The sequence below is a fragment of the Aulostomus chinensis genome, chromosome 6, assembly GCF_037954235.1.
Source record: "Aulostomus chinensis isolate RoL2024-O1b breed Wild chromosome 6, RoL_Achi_v1.0, whole genome shotgun sequence".
NCBI lineage: Eukaryota > Metazoa > Chordata > Actinopteri > Syngnathiformes > Aulostomidae > Aulostomus > Aulostomus chinensis.
Window position 1 is genome coordinate 10,082,267 of NC_141325.1, and position 25,031 is coordinate 10,107,297.

General features: G+C 40.2%; 1 protein-coding gene across 3 annotated transcripts in view; it reads right to left on the bottom strand.

Annotated features, from left to right (window-relative positions):
* The window catches only part of ipo11 (importin 11), a 92,541-nt gene extending 68,540 nt beyond the window's left edge, over positions 1-24,001 (bottom strand). For 2 of the 3 annotated variants that reach the window (XM_086206369.1, XM_086206371.1), the window contains exons 1-8: positions 23,893-24,001; positions 19,859-20,008; positions 17,679-17,779; positions 14,112-14,184; positions 11,452-11,655; positions 6,489-6,621; positions 6,146-6,204; positions 1,360-1,408 (exon numbers count right to left, since the gene is read on the bottom strand). In XM_086206369.1, coding sequence (XP_086062495.1) covers positions 1,360-1,408; positions 6,146-6,204; positions 6,489-6,621; positions 11,452-11,655; positions 14,112-14,184; positions 17,679-17,779; positions 19,859-19,996 — 757 coding nt within the window. In that variant the 5' untranslated portion in view covers positions 19,997-20,008; positions 23,893-24,001. Of the gene's footprint in view, positions 1-1,359; positions 1,409-6,145; positions 6,205-6,488; positions 6,622-11,451; positions 11,656-14,111; positions 14,185-17,678; positions 17,780-17,907; positions 17,977-19,858; positions 20,009-23,892 lie in introns of those variants that run through there. The other variant, XM_086206370.1, reaches the window with a different exon arrangement.
* Between the last annotated feature and the right edge of the window lie 1,030 nt (positions 24,002-25,031).

Genomic DNA, 25,031 nt, shown 5'->3' on the forward strand with positions numbered 1-25,031 from the left:
TTTCTTAAATGGTAACTGATGTTCCCCTATTCATACAATCACTATGGACCTCTGTAGAACCAAGACTACTGGAGGGCAAATAAAACATGAAAAAAAAACTAAATAATAAAAAATATTAACTTTGGAGAAGAGGCGGCATGGCTCGGAGGTAGTGTGGCCATCTAGCAACTGAAGGGTTGCTGGTTCGATCCTCACTTCCCCCCAGTGACCATGTCCAAGTGTCCTTGAGCAAGATAGTGAACCCCTAATTGCTCCTGATGGCCCTGTGACGGACTGGCAACCCGTCCAGGGTGAACCCCGCTTCTCATCCAATGTCAGCTGGAATAGGCTCCAGCACCCCTTAACGGGTAAGCAGTATAGAGGTTCAAATACCAAATCCACCCCTCTTTATTGTCCGTACCGCAAGGAACTATAAAAGAATCCAAAATTTAACATAAATGGCTCTATAACTTATTCCAAATGATTCATTCCTCCCAGCATTAGCCAGGGTCATTGTTTCTTCTTTCTATTGTTCATACATTTATTTCAGTAATTTAAAGTGACACTGAATTAATTAAAAAGGTTAACGGGCTCTGAGATTACTTAGTCCCCACTTTCATATTGTGTTAAAGAACAGGGATTATATAGATCCCAGCAACACTTTATTTCATTTATTTTGTTTCTGCACCTTGTCTTAAAAAAAGCACAAGAGCTTATAATTTGACAGAGGTGGAGAAACACCCCCACCAATAGTGAGACAATACAGAAGAAAGAAATCATTGAACCCAAATTGGTTTGTTTTTTTTCTCCACATTAACATAGCCATGCTGGAATGAAACGGCATTCACTTTTTTCTGGACAGTCAAGGTTTTGGGCGATACGGTGACAGACAGCTGCCCTCAGTCAGAGGACAAACATCTAATGGAGAGAACCAGAACTCTGAATTGACCACAAAGGCTGTTTCGAAAACATCAGCTTATACAGCTGACCTTATCAGGCTGTGCCAAGCTGATATGTTATCCCTAGCCCAGCTGCAAGCCACCTTTGCATCAGTAAAATGCACACTGGATGTAGTGTGTGTGGGGTGGGGATGTTGCCCAAGGACCACTAATTCTCATATCAAACATATTCTATATACACACGTTCTATATTTTGGAAAAACAGTCTATCCCCTTCTGATGACTCTGCCTGAACGTTTTATCACTTGACACCTCTACCCAGCTATGCTATGAGGTGCTTTGATTTAAGCGTGCATGAAGCACCTTTGAGTTTGAAGCAAATGCCTCCCTCATACGTTAGATCAAGCAAAGCTAACTGAAGGGAGAAGCCTAGGATCAGACATGATAAGACATGCAGACCGAAAGAGGGACATGTACTCACAACATTCCAAGAACTGTTTTAGCCTTTCAAACACAGCATTCAGGAAACCCTGGAAGGAAGAAGATGTGGAGACACCGTTAAATCTCTGCGTAATTTCAGCACTTTAATCACACATCAGTATTCTCCAGTAGCAGATACTAAACTTTGCCCCCTTTTTCAAAAGTACGGTGGGACAAAAAAAGTATTTGGCAGCCAACAATTCTGCAAGTTGTCCCACTTAAAAAGATGAGGTCTGTAATGTTCATCATTGGTACACTTCAACTGTGAGAGACAGAATGTTAAAATTAGAAAAAAAATCCAGGAAATCACATTGTATGATTTTCAAAGGATTTGTATTATGGTGCAGAAAATAAGCATTTGATCAGTATCAAAGGTTCACCTCAATGTTTTGCATTGTAACCTTGGTTGGCAATGACAGAGGTCATACGTGTCCTGTAGGTCTTCACACACTGCAGCTGGTATTTTGGCCCACTCTTCCATGCAGATCTTCGTAAGAGCTGTGATGTTTTGGGGCTGTCGCTGGGCAACAAGGACTTTCAACTCCCTCCGCAGATTCTCTATTGGATTGAGGTCCAGAGACTGGCTAGGCCACTCCAGAACCTTGAAATGCTTCTTAACTTGGCCGCTCTTTCATTACCCAGGCGGTGCGTTTGGGATCATTGTCATGCTGAAAGATCCAGCCACATTTCATCCTCAGTGGACTCACTGATGGAAGGAGGTGTTTGCCCAAAATCTCACGATACATGGCCCCATTTATCCTTTCTTTAATACGGATCAGTCGTCCTGTCCCCTTTGCAGAAAAGCAGCCCCAAAGCATAATGTTTCCACCCCCATGCTTCACAGCGGGCATGGTGTTCTTGGGATGCAACTCAGCATTCTTCCCCCTCCAAACACAGCGAGTCATGTTTATACCAAAGACTTCCATTTTGGTCTTATCTGACCACATGACATTCTCCCAGTCCTCCTCTGGATCATTTAGATGGTCTCTGGCAAACTTAAGACGGGTCTGGATGTGTGCTGGCTTAAACAGGGGGACCTTTCGAGCACTGCTGGATTTTAATCCATGATGAAGTAGTGTGTTGCTAATAGTAAACTTTGTTACTGTGGTCCCAGCTCTCTTCAGGTCATTGACCAGTTCCCCCTGTGTAGTTCTGGATTGTTTCCTCACCGTTCTCAAGATCATTTGTACCCCACGAGGTGAAATCTTGCATGGAGCCCCAGGTAGAGGGAGATTATCAGTGATCTTGTATTTATTCCATTTTCTAATAATTGCTCCAACAGTTGATCTCTTCTCACTCTTGTAGACTGGCTCATCCCAGTCTTGTGCAGGTTTACGCTCTTGTCCCTGGTGTCCTTAGACAGGAGAGGTTATAGTCTGACTGTTTAAGGGTGTGGACAGGTGTCTTTTAAATGGATAACACGTTCAAGCAGGTGCCATTAATACAGGTAACAAGTGGAGGATAGTAGAGCTTCTTCATGAAGAACTAACAGGTCTGTGAGGGCCAAAATTCTTGCCTGTTTGGAGGTGCTAAACATTTATTTTCTGCGCCATTATACAAATAAATTCTTTGAAAATCATACGATGCGATTTCCTGGATTTTTTTTTCTTTTTTTAACATTCTGTCTCTCACAGTTGAAGTGTACCAATGATGAACGTTACAGACTTCTCCCATCTTTTTAAATGGGACAACTTGCAGAATCGGTGGCTGCCAAATACTTTTTTGCCCCACTATCTGTGTCTCACTTGGCTCTGTATTCTGGACTTTAAGTTAAAGTGCCATCCACAGTGTATGAAAAGAAAATCAATTTTGTGTAACCACAACTTATGGGTTAAGTGCATGGGGAATCAAATGATTGATGGAGATGCAATTTTTTTAGTTCTACATTAGTGTTCAGCCATGGGACGAGCCTGATGTGTGATTAATCACATCCAGCCAGAGCAGCCTGACGACCAACTACAGCTACTAACAATTTCTGAAGTACGACGGGGGGTCACCTAAGGAGCTGGGAAGAGAGTTGGAGGTTATAGAGAGCAACATTTAAGTCATTTCTTAAATTATTATGATGTCGCTTTCCTTTGTGGCTGCGTTCATTTGTTATTTTGAGAATTGGCTGCACAACGACAGCTTGACAAGAAACACCTGATTTGACAACGAGACTGTGACCGAGAGGAACGAAAACATGTTTTTACATAAGATTAAAAAAAGCCTTTTGAATCTGACATCATTCCTGTTTCTGACGGCGATCAATACGGTGATCCTGGATCTGGACAACTCTGTCGCTGATGGCTAGCGTTGCTCTAAGTAGCAGGTCTAATTTTCTCTGCCTTTAAAGACACAGTGTACTGTTTTGTGATTAGGATTCTGAGCTACGTAGCTTCTAGTACCTGAAAACAACACTCTAAGCTAGGACGTGTTGATAGAGCACGGTCAGCTCAATCTACCTGTGCAGGAGCAGACGTTTAGAGCTCGAGGCAGATAAAAGCTGTGCCATTCTCCTTTATTCAGCAGTCAGTCTATCATCAAAATGGTGTTGAAACTGCGAGTTTAAGCTAAAAATGTGCCATAATATTGCTTTAAGCTAATAATGGGATTTACAAAATGAGGGGGCAGGCAAGGTGAACGAAAGAAAAATACTTCCATGAATATTATGAGAAATGAAGAACTTGTTTGAAGAGGCACACAAAAAAAGTTCAGAATCTAAAAGTTTGTTTTCAGCAGGGTCGGTCATGATGGAAAAACCTTGACAACAAAGAGAACTACAGGGGGAAAATACACAAGAACGAAGCAGGACATGAAATAGCCAAATAGAGTGAGACAGTAAAAGAAAAGGGTGGAAATTGGAGTGGTGGGCATCAAATTGCCATGCCAGTAGAAGTGTGAGAAGTAGTTTTAAAGAGAAGATGAGTATCTCGGAACAAGCCAGTTAAGTGAAGAGAGGATCTAAGGGAAGAGTAAGGGGTGACAGTTTGGAAAAAAAAAAAAAACCTGTTAGGACTGCGCGTGTGTGTGTGTGTGTTTGTTGGAACATGTGGACGGAGAAGGAAACGGTTAAGCACATCGTTAAAAAAAAAGAATAGGACAACTGCAAATTGTTCATTCAAACACAAAGCAGCGTAAAAGAATGGCAACCCTGAAGCTCTTTCTGTAGTGATAAAATCTAAACATTAGTATAGAAATTAATCTTCCCTGAAGAAAAAGAGACTCATTGTTAAATGTTAAGACAGTGCGAGGTAGAACTATGCTTTGACTGTTGGGTTCACAGAGAGTTCAATGGAACAAATGGAAACTAGGAAACAGATTGTCTGAGGTATTTGTAAAATATAAAGAACATGCACATCTAAACATGAAATATTAAATTGAAAGCATTACATCTGTTCGCTCAGCTGGAATAACCAGCTCAAGGCAAATGGCACGATAATGTTAGTTTTTCAACCATTATAGAACTTTCAGCTTGAAGGTTACATAATTGGGTCATTACTGCAATAACTGAGCACATTCTTTCTGTCACTAAACATCCTTGGAGTCTCCAGGTTGACAGAGAGGGGAAAAGAAACTGGACAAACTTTTAAAAAAACAAACAAACAAACAAACCAAAAAAAGCAAAAATAACAGACTTGCCAACCATAGATGAAAATAAGTCTAACAGAGTGACCTTAAATACCTGGTTATTTGAAAATAAAGGATTATCCATCATTTTGATTCAAAGTTTTAATTACAGAAAACTATTATTTTCATTGTATTCATTTTGTTGTTTAAAAGATGATACCAAGCCTAGCATCAAGCAATGCTGTTGTGTCTGAAAACTGTCTTTTTAGTTCAACTTAGCCAAAAATAAAAAACAAACATTATTTTTATTTAAAAAGTGCAACCGCAGTTTTACTAATGTGTGATTGAGTCGTCCCACCAGGATCCCACAGGAGTTTTTGTGATTGTTGAAGCCCAAAATGTTCAATTTTGTGGCGTCTTTTCTTGTCCACCCCAAGGCTCCTCTCACACACACACACACACACACACACACACACACACACACACACACACACACACACACACACACACACACACACAGCAGAGTTTGGTCGATTTTGCTTTTATCTACACAACCGCAGAACCATAATTTTGTGGAGGGACTACATTTTTGTTAGTGTGCGCTGTTTTCATAATTGATTAGTGTTTATTAGTACCAATCAGTACATGAGCCATGGAGCGCCAAGCCACCCAACATCCACACAATCCCCTCTATTGATGATTGCAGTTTTAAGACTCCTTGAGAGAAGTCCTATCAACGCACCCCATGACCCCCTCCTCACTAGCACACACCTCAGAGGCGTCTTTCACCAAGCGTTGGCCAGCAAAACAGGAAGTATTCAGAATCAGCTCCTCAAGATCAAAGCGCTGGGACTATGTGAGCAAATTATTCCAATAACTCAGCCATGGCAAAACCAAAACTCTACCCCCCAAAAAACACTTCTTGATTTTTTTATTTTTTTTTTTTAATATATTTTTTTAATCCGGAGAGATTTAGATGAAACTGAATTAACAGTTTCATGGATTTGGATTTTGTTTACTCTGAGAGAGGGAGAAAAGCTAATACACAACAGTTGAGTCTTTGAACCAAGACATGGCTTCAGGCGTTTTTAATCACCGTGGCCATCCACATTTGCTCCACGCTGACTCCAGTCACCGCGTGCAAAAGAAATAATATATAAAACTATCATGTAATTTCCCAAAGTATAAACCAAATAATAATTTTTAAAAAAGCATTTACCAGTTATACTCAGACTCACCATCACTTCCATATTCTGTTGTGGCTCTTGAAATCCGTGGACCGTCAATTTACGAAGCACTGATTTGTGGGGAAGAATAAAAAGTTTACAGCATTGTCCCTTATTACAATTTCATTGTAAGTATAAATTATGAATGTTTTCAGAACCTTAAAACATGTCTTTGTGATTGATTTCTTAAGAGCAAATGGAAAAATATGATTTTAAACATTAGCAGTATCAGCTGGGCTATTAAAAACGAGGATTTGTCAGTTCTTCCTACTAACATATTACGGCACCTTTTTATAAGAAACTGTATTTGTTGATGTGCGTGCGTGTGTGTCTGTGTGAGTGCTTATTTTGCTACCTTTAAGAGACAGCAGAGTCCTCTCCAGTGAGCTGAGCGCTGCAGTCTCATCTCTGGCACAGATTTGCTGGAGGAAACAGTCCGTGTGGTGGCTCCACAGGGAGCAAGCAAAGCTGTAAATGCCTGATGCCAGCTGCCAACACACACATACACACGCACAACAGTCAATCTCACACAGATACAATTATTCTGGATCAGTAATCACTTTCAATTATGGGCATTTCAGGCCAATCTGGTGAACAGATTGATGAGATGACTCAAACATATATCTGCAGATTACGTTTACACAAAATTTTGCATTTTAACAAAGTTAAACCAAAAGCTTTGCAAAAAAATAAATTAAGTCCACAAAACACACAAACAATAACACAAGATAAATGTATACACACGTACGAGTGGGGAGCAGAGGACCTCGGAGCAACAGACCTAATTTAGCTCTAAATGAACTTCCTATTACATCTGCTGCCATAAAATTATTGGGCCCAAACCAATTACATTTTTTTCCCATGAAGGCATTCTCCTGTAGAGGCAACAAAAGATCATCAAAGGTGGACAAAAGAACACTTGGTCCTTTCATCCGTGTGGTATAAAATCAAGCCCAGTATCTTATCTACCATGGCACAATCATGAGCTTTTGGCTCTGCTTTGATAGAAGGAGACATACATGCTCAGATATGCTGGCTCAATATTCAATCATTTCAGGATGCTCAATCGACAAGCTAATGTGCACGACAGGAGGATTGTTTGTGACTAAGAAAAGAATATTTTCATGAGGGTTGTTCAGCATCTGTGACTCTTTTGTAGCAGTCTGGCTTAGATTGACTGCTCTGATCACATAGAACACCATGTTATTGATTTATTTTTTGGTATAAGAACTGTGATTCATAAAACAACATGGTACCAAAAGTAGTTTAGATGCTAGAGATGCAAGTTTAGCAGTATTTACAGCAACAGATCCGCTAAGGATTTGTACAGAAAAAGTGAATGCATGTGTTTAAATGTACTTTGGAAAAGTTTTACAGCAGAGAGACATCGTATATGCATGAGTGTGTGTGTGTGTGTGTGTGTGTGTGTGTGTGTGTGTGTGTGTGTGTGTGTAGTGTCTCCACCCCTCTTAACAACCACAGCAGAACGAAGAAAAGCAAATTAATTACAATAAAAGCATAAAAAAACCCAAACAAACAAAAAAGATTTCTCCATCTGCCTGCAGATTTCCCATTCCGGCGGGAAATATTTGCCATCCAAAGCCATCCAAGTCATTTTGTTTGATAATTCATTCATGAAAGTCAATCCTGAGGGGTCCTGCCACTCAAAACACCCAGAGCCAGCCACTGCTTATCACCTGCACCGCTCTCCTCTCCACTTACTGCATATTTGAGACAAACATAAGCCTCCATCGACATATTTCAAGGCATATATTAAAGTAGTATTTTAGAGAAAGTTGACAGAACCTGCAAAATAAGGGGAACTGCTTTAAGGTTTTTATGTTTTAGAATCGCATAAAATTTAAAATGTGGATCTGCACATTAACTATAAAAAGGTCCAGCACAACTTTCAAGGCCATATATATCTTTCAAACTTATCAGTACTTGCTAGCTACCCATATGCCCCTCACTTACATTTAGTTCGCCCCAGGTTTGATTACATTAGGAGCACAAAGAGATACTATATGGCATGTCAAGTATAGTTAAATACTCTTAACATCAATGCTTCTGAAAGGGTCTCTCTCCCCCCCAGAAAGCTACTTAAACACAGCCTTAACTTTTAATTGAAGCCATTGTCTTTATTACTCCATAACTTACCATATTACCCTCCTTTAAATTGCTTTTTCTACCCCTTCTCTTTCTCTCTCTCACCATCCGTTTAGCATAATGTGGCAGAATTCACAGCCTCAGCAAGTGGTCAGGTAAAACAAAGAGGCATTTAATCTACTGCTGTCTGCTGGCCACCTTTCCAGCTGTAACCAAGGAGCAGAAGGACCAGAGGACCTGTTCACACTCATCAAGAATAATGGGCTCCGACACTCGTACGCCAATCTAACTGTATTTATGTACTAGGCCTGGGTGACATAGCTGAAAAACCTTTCTTAACGAAATGTTTCAGACTTGCTGATATTGATCATTAATAGCTGTTGATAACCTATTTTAACAAAAGATCACACGGAAGAAGGTTTACATTCAATTTGATTATCAACTATTACTATTCTATTGAACACATTTCTTATTGCTGTTGTGAAAGTTTCCTTTTTCCGCACTGATGCCGTTTCATTTGCCAAACTCTGTTATCTACACATTTTTGTCGATGGTGAATAGCGCGAGAAAAAAATCAGACGGACAAAACATACATTTCTACATGAAAATCAAGTAAAACCCAGCATAGTGCTACAATTGTCCTTGTTCTGTTTTGATTAGGCCAACAACTTGAAGCCAAAATGAGATCTACACTGTTTAGCCAACAGCTCAACAAGAAAACATGAGATTTGAGAAGCTGAAAAGTGTTTCCTACTAGACAGTGTCAGCACTGATATAAAAAGCTGTAAAACTATATAAAGCTAGTGAGAGAGCAGAGCCAAGGCATCAGCCCTGACTGTTGCCTTCACTGGTTTTAGAAAAGGTAGTGCTTCACTTCTATTTGAAGGCTTGTAACCTGATGCACTTTCTGGCCAGTAATCTAAAGCACTTAAGCGAAGGCCTTTTCATTACAGAAAGGTAACAAAAATGTTTTGATAACAACTTGGCAGAGGTGTTATTTCTTGAAAATGAAGAAAACTGGAATTGGCAAGTCACATTGAGAAGCCTCTACCAACCCTTCCATTTACAGTTTGCACTGATGTTTGTCAAGACTCTACACAGTGTATGGTGTGCAGGCTTCAACTTATCTAGAAAGTTTCACGATAGAACTCATTATTCTTTCACACCAGGCGTTACTCAGATAGCATTTCACAGCCACCAGAACATGCTTTGTGAGATCACGGCCACCTATGACTGCCAAAATCAAATCAGTTTTTGGAGTCCAAGTCGATGGGCCTCAAGAGCGTTCTTTTTTGCACGAGGTTACACTCTTATTGTCATGAAACACTCGTAAATTTTAAAAAAAAGACTCGTAAATGACTTGGTATACGTTTCAGTGTTATGTTTCAGGGAACATGTCTAGATATAACCCTCATCTACCCCTTTGTCTTTTCTGCTGCTGCTGCTACAAGGTATTTATGTCAAGAGGCCCAAACACACAACATAATGAAAAATTAACTCTGATGCCCTTGTAACCTGATTCTTCTCTGTAACGCATGTCAGCTCTGCGGTGCCCTCAAACGGTACAGGTGACCGTCACGCTGGGCGCTCCGTTTTTTTTGTGCGGGTCTGTGAGAGGAGTTATCAGCCGGGGAATCAACCCGTAACCTACGTAATGTCATCATGAATATGAATCCCCAACTCAAAACGTCTTTACAGTAATGACCTGGTCACAACCCATTAGTCAGCATCAAAGTTTCGTAATTGCTTTCGAGAACAGCAGAGATGTTGACCATTACTGGTGCCACGGGTCTGCACCGCTCACAGATTTTCCTCATGTTTAATAGAAAATCCCACATATCAAAATATTGGTGAGTCTGAAAAATTCTCTTTAATCACTTGTATGAGCCATTCAAGCACAAATCTGTGTGCATGAGCTAAGGACGCCAAGTTGGATACAGAATACAATGATAGTGTCATCAAAGTCGGTTTCACATAGTTCTCCTGTAACGAGTTGATCACTTATTCACTGTAAAATTACCTATAGTATCTCCCACAAAGCGCTATCAAAATCTGTGCTTTATTTTTTGGGATGTACTGCTACCAAACCAATCAAGAGAAATACACATGCCGGTGATCGCAGCAGCCCCTTCTCAGAGGTAACGAATCAGCCAAGAAATTAACAATCTTGACTTCTCCAACAAATCTTGGTCATCTCAGGTTAAAATCGAGACATCCCAATGGAGAGATGTCACACTGGAAAAACACCAACTCAAAGCGTGATGCGTGCCACTGGAGCTGAAAACAGTTCTGCATTGTCCTTTGGGACAGCACGCCTTCAGTGTGTCTGTGTGTGGTGCATTTCACACACACACACTTGGGCCGCCAAACCAGTTATAGTTTGAAAGCATTGTATGGGTCATTTAGCATCAATTAATAGTTTAAAACTTGCTCACATTGCCTAAAGGCACAGAGAATGCCTCTGTACAGCATTCATGTAGTCGGTCTCTGTCACTGGCACTGATGTCCACCGGTCTTTCTTTATCAAGGTCAGAAAAGCTACTTTGTACAGCATATTCCTTGACTCGGTCAACAGGCAAAATGCTTATAGCTATTTCAAACAAGAACACTTGAAGGCAGGTGAAAAGGCGGTTGTCAGAGAGAGGTGAGATGTAATACAGTTAAAATAAAGGGATAGCGGCATACGCTCTCAGATGAGCTCTCCTGAGAGGCCTTCATGGTGTTGTACTGTGTTGTAGCCACAGAAAATACCAGAAATAGTTGGGTAGCAAATGGACAGTTTGAGAGAGTGGCTTAAAACCCTGCATACCACCACACATGTATGCACTGCTAGAAATCTTGTATTTTTGCACGTCTATTAAAGAAGCTAAACAGCATCTCCTACAGGTAAAATATGGCACTGCAAAAACTGAAGCTGAAGATCATCTCTTTACTTATCTATTCTTTGTATTCATTTTCGGAACACTCTGCACAGCAGATAAAGACACAGGCTAAGCAGGAAATAGGAAAAAGTATGAGGTCGAATAAGAAGAATGGAAGGGAAACTAAAAAAAAAGTATCAAAGACTGGAAAACAGAGTGAGAGGGAAGGTTCGTGTACTGAGAACAAGAAGCAAATGAAAACTAGCGTATTGGCTAAAATGATGCTCAAGGAGATGACAACATGGCTGTTCAGATTTTGATGACACAACACTCAGAAGTAAGGTTACTCACATCCTGGAAAAGTCTTCTGTCCTGTGCCAGACGTTTGGACGCAAGGGTTTTGGTGACATGATAGAAGGTTAGTAGTGCACGGTGCTGCTGCAGGCCATCCTGGCCCTTAACAGACTCCAGCAGAATGGGGATGAGCTCCGGCCATTGCCTGGGGCAGTCCAGACGAGCTACCTTGGCTATCAGTACTGCAATCTGGGTTGCTATCTGTTGGGAAAACATAAAGAGGAAAATATTAGGACCAAAGACAGTAGAAGATGACAATGTAACTATATGGTTCAATATTTTTGATGGTTCCTATTGTACAGAGTACATTTGATCCTGTATTTCAGCCCCGTTACAGAATACGACACCCTCAGATGAAGTTATGCCCAAACTGTGTCTCACATTTCAATGTCACACCTTCAGATCTGTTGAACTGGTCGCACTGACGTGCAGTCAGAATGCAAACTACCAGACCTTTCACATACAGTGAGGACACGTCACACCCCAGCAGCCAGGAGGAACTGTACAATAAAGGTCCATTTAGGTTTAACATTCGTGTCTCACCTAAAATGTTTTTTATTTAACAGCTGAGATACAAACATCATCACTGTAAGCACATGCATTTATTTTTCTTCTAAATAAGAAGTTTACCTGTAATTCCCCACAGATATTTGTAGAGATTAGGTACATGTTGCTTTAAAAAAAAGTAGTCTAATATCAAAGTTGTGCAGTGAATCCCACTTTCTTCTGGGTTATCATGTTGTTTACAGCCCGTAATACTGTACTGTGCTGCAGAGGTGATTTTCTCGCCTCTGTCATGGCTCTTTAAAATTTGTTTTCTGAGTAGCAGTAACAGGTTTTGTTGTACAGTAGTAGTTTTTGTTAGTTTATAAAAAGGTAACGTGGTAAAATATTATGGTGTGACACTGAAGTTGACCTTGAGTGCATGCTTTGATAAACCAACCTATATAAAGTGGTAAATAAACAAAAGGTGTGTCTGCTTTTCTAATCTTGTTAAATTGCAGTTTGAAAGAGAAATTGACTAAACAGCCCTTGAAAAAAAAAACTTCTGGTATTTTAATTCAATAAGGAGAGGTTGTAACTGGTGAGACACGTGGTGTTTAAGTGGCATTCACTGTCATATGGGCTGTTCCTCAGGGATGTACAAGCTGAAGACAGGATGGATGGCCACCATTCAGGGCCACGGCCCATGTCCTATCAGACAAGTGTGGATACACACCGCTTCATTCCTGAATTATTTGTTTGCCGCAGCATTCCCCAAAGAGTTTGCAGAGTAAAAAAGCTTAGTGACCCCCATGAATAAAGTCTTCTATCTAAAATCACACTCTCAAAAGTTATAACTTCTAAATGTACTTGTGCTGGTGGCTGGATCTTCAACTTTGCACTGTGGAAAACAAATGAACCTTCCTTCAGACGGTGTCACATCATGTTACCATAACTGAGGTTTTACTGTGATGAATAAAATTGCCAAACATTCTCGTCTGAAATCAAGTCTATTTTTGGGAAACGAAACTAATTAATGACACAATCTGATAAAACTGACAAAAATTGGATGTCAGTAGGTGAAACTGTGTGAAACACTGGGAGAGTTGCTGACAGGATTGTGTGTAAACTATAATTGAGGATAGAATGGAAATTATATCCATATATCTTGAAGACATCTTAACCATCTGAGTCTTTGTGAATACCACCATTAACATTTTTCCATAATTTTATGGAAAGGCAGCGATAACTTCTTAACAGGACTGCTTTTATAGTCGAAACAGAAAACATACACACAATCAGCAGCAATAAATGAACCCTTGTATTGAGGACACCCAATAGAAATTTTGGACAGCCAGCCACTCTATTTGTGGTTGTCAATCCAAATCCCTTGTGAATGTTATATTACACGCCTCCACTTTATCAGATGATATTTCCCCCCGGCCAACCAAATTGAAGGGAGGTTTGACAAACAGGTGAGTTAGGAGGAGGAGGTGGAGGAAGAGCTGGGGTCAGTGAGGTGAGCTGGAAACATAAAGTTTGTGGGTTTTGCCGAGAAACAAATTTAGCCATCCTCTTAGCTGGTAAGCAAGCCAAGAGAGAATCAGACGAGTGCCAAGTACTTCAAAATCTTTATTAATGAGGAGTACTACTAAATATGACACATGCAACCTAAGGTGCTAGACAATCGATATCTGGTTGGCACCAGTGACTTGATTTATTGTGTAAAAATTGGACCAAAGTGATAACAAGACTCATCTCTGAGCCTTTGAAGACACCACTCAGGTCTAGATTTCTTTAGATCTGAGAAATCTAGAAGTCTCAAATTGCAGGTTACATTCTGGAGGTTTACTGTTCAAATCCGGCACAATCTGATTCTTTCACATCTGCTTCCATTACGGTCACGCTACAATTTTCTTTTGAGCTTGCCCCTTCACCGCCTCCTATTTCCAGTTTCTGGATTTAAATGACAAGTCGACCTCTAGCCAAGGTCCAACTTGTATTCAGATAAAAACACGTGTTACTTAAATTGATCAGAATTTTCAAGAAAAATAAAACTTAATTTAAGTGGGATTCAAACAAAACACTACCCAGAAAGAATGGATTTTTACCTATTAGTGATTTAATACAGGAAAAAGCTATACAGGTATAATTATGAGACTCCAACCACTTACCTGACTGACGGGCTCATTGAAGTTTGTGATGAGACCAGCACGCAAAGACGTCTTCTCCTCTTCTGACAAAGCACTGCCAATGAAAAAAAAAAAAAGAAATGTTTAGAGGAAGTAAGGAGAAGACAAGAAGCTCAATTCAATTGATTTGAGAACATATTCAAACAAAGAGGAACTCTAGAGGCAAAAACAAAACAAGAGCTAGAAATGCAACAGCATGAGAAGATCCATGCCCCACGCTTCACCTGATTCAAACTGCTATCAGTCCTGATCTCTCATATTTGATTTAAACAAATGAAAGATTATAGTTTCTTGTATCAGGTACATCGTGTGATTGAATGTGCATCACCTTCCACATTCATGTAGACACTTGTCAGGGTGTGTGTGTGTGTGTGTGTGTGTGTGTGTGTGTGTGTGTCAGTGATAGATATCACAGACCAGAAATTAGTCGTGTCACATTCACGGAGCTTAATCTGCTGTCAGGCGTTCCTTTGGGTTCGTGGAATATTGAAGGTGCACTAAGCGTTGTTGCCTGATGTCACTTTCATTGACATTCATTGTAAATACCAAACAAACACGGAGCAAGCTTGCCCCCCCCTTTCTGTAAATGTCATGAACGCGCATCGACATGGACATGTGCTGTGCGAATGTTGCTAAGATGAGTGAGCAAACTCCAACTGTAAATTAATATTCTAAGTCTTTATACAATTTCTTTACGATATGAGGCTATGAGTTACTGCTGATATATTTAAAATTCTTGTGTTAGGTAATCAGTTACCACAGATATATTGAAAATGATTTTGCAAGCTTACGCAGAGGAGACAATTCTAGTAGAATTTGTCTTTCCTGGAATCGATGCTAGTGCTAGCTAAGACCTAAAGAGTGAGCTACAAAATTAATAACAAATTATTACATTGGAAAATGGCTTACGAGTGTCATAGCTACTATGCTAATCAATCGACTCTGCAACCCCCCCCCCCAATTCCCCATCTTGTGGGTGATTGGCTGGAATGTGGTTTGTTATGTTTATGTGCACATCCTGAGTACTCTGTGTTTGTTTGCCGTTTGTGAGCCATGTGTTGTCTCCAGAGACTGGACTTTTTCATAGCGTATTCAGGGGTCAGGCAGCTAGCGGATCAAGGAGAGACGCCTCCGATTTGACACGGAAATGAAATCGCACTGAAATCATGCAACGAGGATTAGTGCACCTTTAAGGAGAGGATGGGTGTGTGGAGTTAACCATAATTATGTGACAATGTCCATCAGTGACCACTAGTATGTCATTTTCAAAGATCAGACAAAAAAAGGAAAGAGAGAAATCAATCAGGATAATAGCAATTCAAAGAGGAATGGAGAGAGAAAATTCTTGTATTCGCCCTCAGTCCAGCACGAAACTAAAGTGCTTGATTTGCAGTGAAATTGTGCCATTAACTAGAGTGGCAATGTGAAACACCACCATGAATTGAAGCACTACTATTTTTAGCAATAGTATCCTCAGGACTCAGAGGTGGAGACAGCAAAATTATCTTTTGAAATCTTCATACTAATCCACAAACATACTGTTTGTCAGAGAATGTATCACTCTGCATGGCCTGGATTATAGGGAAGCACAACAAGCCTTTTACTGGTGCTGAGGAGGTGAAGGTGTGTGTGACAGAAGTAACTGAGGCTTTGCCAGAGGGCAAGGAGAGACATTTGGGAAAATTAAACAGATTCTCTCATCAGCATCCTCTGCAAACAGGAGAGGTGAATTCCTGAGTGAAGAATAGTGGCATAGCAAAAGGACGATATCATGCAGAGTACATTTCACTGGCTGCTGATAGATTCACTGACAGTACACACGACTGTTAGGTTATTACAGTTTACAGTGAGGAAAATTTTGAAGTCATAAAAGGCAAATGTGGGTTGAGAATCCCTACCATGGAAGTTCTTTGACCACTGAACCATTGTGTCATATCAGGAAGACAGGCTGCTAACCACCCTGGCATTGTTGAATATACTGTAAATCATTCCCTGAGAGTCTCCACTTCAAACCTTGACATGCAAACCACAAACTCTAATATGATGAAGATATAAATATGAATCAATCTGCCAAGCTGTTATGGGATCAATTAAATCCTTGTGTAACAATCTAAAGCACAGGACCTGCCAGCTGCCTGATTTAATCAGTAAGCTCTGGATAAACCTCCTGCTCTCCTCCAACTCTGCAACATGAGCAGAGAAGAAAGACACAACAAAATGTATCCTCTACGGAGCCGCGGGTAAATTGCATCAAAATTGCAATCGCAATTTGACAATTAGTCATATTTTGATTTTAGAGATATCAGCTGCATCAAAATAAGCAGAAGGAACATTAACTATGTGAACTAAATTTCTCTGTGTCATAGTTCCAGCAAGGGCAGGGCTCATGAATAAAGTTTTACTCAAGTCGACAGCAACACAACTTTCCTTTCACAACTGGGAGTGTGACGAAAGCTTTTGCGACTAAAAAAGCCATCAAGAAGAACTGTTAAACATGAAGAAACGCAAGCAAATTTTGTTGAAATTGTACATGAACCAGCTAAAACCAGCAGTCTGTAAGTTTGACAACAGTTTTATATGCAAAAAAGCGTTGACATATGAATTATTTTAGCAATATTTCAGTGACCAGATGTTTTGTTCTTGTTAACACCCCCCACCCCCCCCACCCCCAAAAAAAGAATCAATCAACTCAATTACAATACATTACTACAAATCACAGAATACAAATGCTTTGTAATCTGGCAGATGGTTATATTTGACACCACATGGACGGTGCTCTTCCATGCATTCCTCGATGCACCGGTTAATGGCAGAAGTCCAAAGGCGATCACATTTCTCTGGAGCAAAAGCCCTCACATGGTGCTCTAATAAATGAAATTCACTTTACTGAACTACTGACAAGAGTAAAACAACTGAGGTTAAGAGGAAACTTTAGAAAAATGAAAGCAAAAGAGGAAAAGAAAATTGCGAAAGAAAAAAAAAAACCCACAGAGAGCTGAGGCAGAACTGATTATCTCCACCCAGCCACTGTTCTAGAAATTTAGAAGTAAATGTTCCATTCAAACCCAACAACAGTGACCTAGAGAGGTATCCGAAGACAGGCTGTAGGCACTGAATACTCAAAGCCGATATACCAGCCAGACAAAAGAGACACAAAGGGATAAACTGAGCACAAAATCAGAGCACAATGATATGAATGCACAGGGTGGGAGGTAAAAAGAGAGAGAGAAAAGAAAGCTTAGAAATGTGGTGAAGGCAAAACTGCAGACGTAAGCTAGAATCGTTAAAAGACAAGAAGACAGGGGGGGGGGTGAAGGCAACAAGTAAGAGACCGGAAAAATAACAGAACAATGGAACAACACATGTGGTGACAAAAAAAGATCTAAATGGAACGACAAATCCTCAAAAATGATGGAGAGATAAAACTGATAAATAGAGACAGGACTGAATAAAACAACTGAAGGAAAAATAAAGGCGAGTGCTGGAAGAGAGAAAAGAAAACCACAGAGAAAGCCTGAGATGGAAAAAGGAGAGCAAGCAGGCACTTACTGAGGCGCTACTCTCCTCCAGTATCTGTCAATGCCATTTTTGAAGTAGAGCACAGCCAGCCACCTGACATTCACATCCAGCATGTGGTTATTGAAGATATTCTGGGAGGGGGAAAAAAATAAGCATTTGTTTAGGTGATAATATTTGTTCATAAATAGGTAATACCCAACAAGTAAAATGTGTGACAGCGCAAGCTAGCGTCAAACAAAACCGAGGAACATTGAAATACAGGACACATTGCTGACTCAGTGACCAAGAATTCTGATCCATAAGAGGCAGCAGCCATTACAGGGGTGGGCAATCATGTGCCATGGAGGGCCGTGTGCATGCAGGTTTTCCTTCCAACCAAACACTTTAACAGGTGAGTCCACTGATTAACACTCTTCTGTGGCTGAAGGTGTGTTAATCAGTGGAATCACCTGTTAAAGTGTTTGGTTGGAAGGAAAACCTGCATACACACGGCCCTCCATGGCACATGATTGCCCACCCCTGCATTAAAACCTGCAGGAACCCGGCAGACTTCTCTCCCGGTGTTCTAAAAGTCATTCTCCTATTTACTGCAAAGGCCGGAGGTCCATAAGGAGCAGCACAATAATTGGAAACTTGGCTCCAGTTTTTTTTGTTGTTGTTGGTTTTTTTCCAGGCCGTGTAACACGTATCAAATGAAATAGCGTTTAAAATATTTTGCACTGTGATACGGATACCCTCCCCCGTTGTTGTAAGGGAGCAGAGGACATTAGTAGAACTGGAGAGCATATTTAAATATGTAATTTATTATGTAAAATGCAAATTCTAATGAGCTGTGTCTGTGCAGCTGAGGATTTATTGATGCTGTATGTTCTGTATTATCTTTGCAGTGACTGCACATACATCAATGTTCTAAATCAAACAACAACTGAGACACTGTGTACCTTCGGCTAATGCCTGGCCATAAAAATGCCAGGAAAGTCATTGACAGCTATTGTATGTTTAAGCATCTGTGTGGGAAAAGATAACGCTGAACTTGGAATTGCACAGTGCATATGCATAATGAGCAGCCACGCGGCTTTAAAATTACAACCAGAAACCTCTTAAGGCATATCTTTAGTAACACAAGAGATAAAATGTCACGTCTCGCTTTTGTTTATGCACTGAGACCTGACTGCAAATGTGATAGTGGTATAAGAAAAACACATTTAAAGCAATAGTTATATTTTGTAATTATGGACAGACAGTTTTCTATACAGGATTAAAGTATACTGATTTGAAAAGGAACACACTGAGTTTAGGAGCTTAGACCCTCAGAGATTACCTCTGGTACACAACTATATCTCTGGCATTGATTGTTTTGTGGTATTGGTAGAAAAATGTAGAATATTACAAGGATTTTTATCTTTTAGTAATAGAAATCTATATGAATATGTATATTTCCATCTGACAGACAGATGCAACTGTATTTTCTGTTGTAGAGGAATACCAAGGAATGATGAGTATGTATGGAGGCATTATTTTACAGGAAGACCCCATTAGGGAGCTACATACTAGCTTTATCAATTAAAAGATTCAGAATCCTGATTTGTTCAGAAGTAAACACCCTCATCCTCTCTTAGAGGGTTGGCCATGATGTGCAGCAGTGACTGCTCTAGCCATCAACAAACATTGTGTTTCTGTGGCCAAAGTTACATGAGGCATCTCAAGTGCTTAGTCAAATCCCTGCACCCAGCAGTTTTATCGGGAAAGTAGTTCCGACTATGTGTCTGGGTCTGGGTCTACAACATTATGCACAACCCAGTTATATTAATGCCGGCGGAGACTGTTTTGGACAGAAAAGTGTATTTGCTGACTTTATGGAGGAAAGCTAACATGCCCGCCCACTCCTAGTCATTGTGCTATGCGACCTTGCAGTCATCGGTCTCTGTGGTCTCCTAAAGTTCAAGTTCCTTTCAAATGAGAGAAATAAGACATTCATATATAGACTGTTGTCTATCTTTCTGTAATCAATAAATATAATGATTGTCCTATTTTCACTGAAGTCGCATTAACAAAGTATTCTCTTTCTACTAATTAAATCAACCTACAAAGTCTCTCTTCTTATGTGCAGTTTGAAACCAGCATGTGTGCAAGAAACCAGTCACACCTGATGCGACCCTGCTTTGCTGGTAAATTACACTAAATTCTTGCAGATAAAGTAATTAACCCACCAGAAGGACTGAGTAGAAGCCTGGCTGAGTCTCCCACTGTCTGAGCTGCTCCTCTGCAGGCTTTAGCACAGCTGTGTCCTGGCTGGTGGCCTGGGTTAAGGCCTGCAGCACCACTGAACTGGCACCGTCTATATCCATAGCTGGATATATCTAGAGGGAAATACAAGGAAGGAGGATGGGGGAGGAAGAAACACACAAGATAAGCACTCTATTTTTCTTGATGTGAGACATTCTGGCTGAGTTGAATCTTTCAGGAGTGGAAAAAAACACATTTAAAATAGTTGCACTGCAGGGAAAGAGCTAATAAAACATCAACTGAAGACTGAGGCAGGCAATTTACATCTACAAAACATGTCAGGATTCGTCTTTGTTTTGTCTTGCTTCATCCCCTACGCCTTTATCTTTATTATGGATCAAGGCGCACAAAAAAATCCATGGCAAGAAACAAACAAATCCTTCCTAATGAAAGGCGAGGAAACACAGAATTACTTCACTTGCAATCACCTCCACTGCTCAGAGAGCCACTCCGTGATCCAGATTGTATTTAAACCCACCCGGCTTAACGGGTCGAAAAGCTGTTCTTCAGTTTCAGAAAGTATGTGAGTCAGTCATCTTTGTGTCTGAAACAAATGATTCTCCAACTGAAGGATAAACTGATCCACTTTAGGATAATAAATCCTTCCTTTTGAGGTCAAATATCAACATTTATGGAGGTCGTCAATCACAGAAAGGCGAGTTTTGTAGCCTGAAGCCAACACTTTCTTTTCTGTGTGCCGTTTATAGTTTACGGTCTAATAAGCAACTTCAGTTGAGACACCATGTCCATCATTCGTTATGTTTTTTCGCGACTCATATATGAACGCACATGATCTGTATCTTTGTCAGACAACAGCAGACAGGCTGCAAGACTCAGCCAAAGACGTCTGCCTCTTCTTCTGTCCACACAAACTGTTTACCCGCATGAAACCACAAAGCTCACACAAACATGACTGGTAAATACTGCTTAAAACACCAGAGACGACCAGAAAGGCCTTTGGTTCAAATATGTTGTCTTTTGCCTGCAGATTCCGCACTCAAGCTAAAGTGTTTATAGAGATTAATAATTGAACTGGAAAAAGAAAATGTAAAAATGTTGATTTATATCTCCCTCACAAATACATTTCTCTCTGAACAGTTTCAGAGAGTGGCCCTCTACGAATCAAAGGGTTGCTGGGTTGATTCCCGCTTCCTCCAGTCTGTGTCCAAGAATCCATAAGCAGGATACTGAACCTCTAATTGCTCCTCGTGCATTTGCAATTAGTATATGAATGTGTGTGTATTGGAATGTGGTGTAAAATTGCTCTGAGGGCTTGGGAGACCAAAAAAGCGCTCTATAAATGTAGCTGATACGCCACCGAATACAAACAATTAAACAAAGAGGAGCAAAATTAAAAGAAAAGTTGCCTTCAGCTTCAATGCACCTTGACATAGACTTTAGAAGTCTCTGGAGCTCTACAGGAGAGATTAACATCACTCTTTCAAAGATATTCCCTCATTCGGTGTCCTGATGGGGATGGTGAGGGCTGTCTACCATGTTGGTGCAAAATCTCCCATGGAGTCCCACGGGTGTGCAATGGTGGAACAGTCTTTATTCTTTTTCTTCTCTAGTTTATTCAGGGCTTTCCTCGGTCACCTGCCTGTATATCATTATTACCAACTGTGTAGGGAGGCCAGCAGAGGGAGCTTAGTCTTGAGCTTTCACAGAAGGTGAGATTGAGCAACACTGCCATCTACAGCTACGTCAGCTCACACTACCAAATATTCATTAGGAGGAAGATCTGTTCCATGTTTGTGTTGTTGCGTCTGTCTCCTCACAAGCATTCCATGGAAGAATTCGGTCATAACAACTGTCACATAACTGAGACAGATTCTTTTAATGAAATCCATAAATTACTAATCAGCAAACAAGTCTGTGAAGATGACTTTTTGTGAAGGTATTTCTCTTTTTTTAATAGGGGTGACCATAGCAACAGTAGTACCACTCCGCTGTTAATGAGATTAATGAAGGGCATTTATGTCACTGGTGGCCAACACCAGGATTATTCTCCACATAAAAACAACAGCAGGGAGAAAATCCACCTGAACAACCCTGTACTCAACATATTGACCTGCACAGCAGTATCCTGGCAAAAAGATTCATTTCAATATCTAATTCTGGATTCAAAATCCTGCATGTCATTGATATTTTGAGAATCTTTCACATGATTACCATTGTGGTTTTTATTTAGATTGCTTTACTGAAATTGTTTAACAAATTAGCCTTCTACCCTTACATGGTCATAGCGGGAAGTTTCAAATGAAAGGAATGAACAGATGAAAAGAAGGGACAAATCCGAAAATCTGAGTCCAGCTTTATTACTTTCCATTCCTATTTTGCTTCTATGAATTCCGTTGCCCCGTTACAAGTGTTGTGTCTTTTTGATAAATGTATGACTTGTAACTTGTGTCTTACGACATGAAAGACAAAACTTATAACATTAGGATCACCCCTGAAGCATTTAAGTGAGGAATTTAAAACACTCCATTCCAAAGATTATGACCTTTCCAAACAATAATCACGTTGCAAACTACAAAAAAGAACTAAAATATGTTAAACACACGGTTTGAAAATAACACACATTGAAGGAGCACCACTTTAGGGTTGCACAAAGAACAAAAGTCATTAGTCTGACTGACAGTGGTTAGCAAGGTTGCACTTAGCAAAGTTTGGGGCTTATGTTAAATGAGTTCCTGTCACAAATTTTATGATAAGCTGATGGCTGCAGCAAGCAGTTCACTCCAACCAATGCTTGAAGCAGTCTGGATAGGATTTTTTAAAAATGCACTACAAACTTTTACTCTGTTGGCTTTAGGATTTCAGAATGGTATTGTATTTGTCAAGGTTGATATAGGGTCATGTTGTTGAAGATTTCCAGTCATTCAGGTTGTGGTACTCTTAAGTGCTGTATGGTACTCAACTGGACTTGTTTAGAACTTGAAACCCCATATTTCCACATGTGATTCGCCCATTTGCCTTAGTTGAATGGACATTATCAGACTTGACTTGGGACATGAGTGTCAAGACTTGAAACTCAACTAGGACTTGGAAAACAACGACTTGATCCCACCTCTGCTGACTCTACTGTCTCACAAAAACAATACATAGCAAACCTGTTCACCAGTTATTTCTATACTCCTCTACTTGGACCAGATCAACCACGCATGCTTTTGTGGAGCAAATACTACACATTAACAGCTTGAAATGCAGCTAAATACGAATGTTTGTGAAGAGTATCTTGCTAACACTAGCCGTTCAATATTGCTGTAAATATCAGGGGCGTGAACTATCTAACTACCCGTGCTTGTCATCTATGTTTTGCTTGCGCCGTGGCCTGACTAGCTGTCAAACACTGGCTGTGTGAGGTTAGCTAGCGGTAGCATAACTTTGTCAGCTAAATGCTCATGGCGTTAGCTCCGCCAAATGAAAACGTCTTCAACGACTCGGCTTTGATATCTGTTTGGCTACAGCAAAGTTATCCTCTGCCTGGGCATTCCACAACATCTTGCTAAATACGTCCACATGATTCTGTAAGTCACATCTGCTAGTAAACGTGTCTATATAACGTTAGAGGGTTCGCTTGATTACCTATACAGACTGCCACAACCAGAACAACTGTAGGGCGTCACAAGACCCGGCATCCATTTCTCCCTTATCTTTTCGGTAGTTTGATTCACACTTCAGTTTTATTAAGTCTCGCGTATTCGCTATTGTGTCCGTGATGTTCATTGGTCCTTTAAGTATGTCACCTGCCATGAAAAGAAGGTAAACGCCCATCCACTACAGCACCGGGCTGGACCTTATTTCAAATCGTGCATACCCCCAAGCTAACTTTGGGTCAGCTAGCTAGCTAAACTTATTCGAGACAGGGGGCCGACAAAGCCAGCGCTGTAGAATAACACATTTTCTCTCATAAATATGCAACTGTCGCCTCAAAGAAATATAAAGCAGGACTCACCCGAAACACTGACGGTAGAAAAAGTGGTATATATGCCTGTGACAATCGCCCCTAATGCTCTGTCAATCGTACTATGATGGGAGATGGAAACACACGCTTGGAAGGAATGGCGCGAGCAACACAACAGGCGCGTAATGATGACGTAACTTCAGTATAGCAAGCTATTCCAAGTGAATGAATGAAGCCTTTCCTCCAACATGCTGATAATTCTTAATTTTTGAGATCACAACAGTGAAGACGAATATAAAAAAACAACGTGCTGATAATTCTTAATTTTTGAGGTCACAACAGTGAAGGTGAACAAAAACAGCTAAATTGTGGAGCTTTTTTTTTTTTAAGATGAGCTGAAAAATTTTATTTCTATAGATGTATAAGACTGGCACTTTTGAAACTAGTTACAAAGAGCTTCATACAGCCTATATAAAATACACGGAAATAAGTGCAATTAAGGATACCTACGCATAATATTATACAATTCACACATACATAATTTTACAATCAGATCATCACTTTGAACTTGTTCTCCCTCACCATACACTCAGTAGGCTCTTGACAAAATGGAAATATGAGGGGAACGTAGAATTTGTATTTACAGCACATGGAGCATGCGTCTGTATGTACAACAGGTAGGCATATCATCAGTTGTGCTGATAGATTTGCTGCAGGCAGCTAACAGATTGAAGGGAGATCTTCCATGAAAATATTGCATTCAAAAGAATTTTTTTTATATATACAACACAGATCAGTGGATGTTTGCTGCATCTCCACAGCATACATGTGATTTTAGAAGCTTGCTATTGTTATAGACTGTTGTGTGCGTCGGTGAAGATGCTTTGTGTAAATTCATCAATGTGCAAGAGCATCAGAAGAAGATGTGGTACTCCAGTAAAGACTGATCTGTTTGAATGAATTGAGACGGCTTTATTGACGCATTTCTCTTTATTGGCAAAAATACACATTAATTACAAGTGTCAGTTTTTATCAATTTAATTTGTATCAGGAATCCACTTTCTGCTGCCCCATTTATTAAGCTTAACTTTATTTCTGTGCTGTGAATATTTTTGCAGTCATACTGGTCCACACCAGCTTCTGACCTTTGTTTTCAAAACAAATATTTCATATTTTTATTGTCCTTAGTT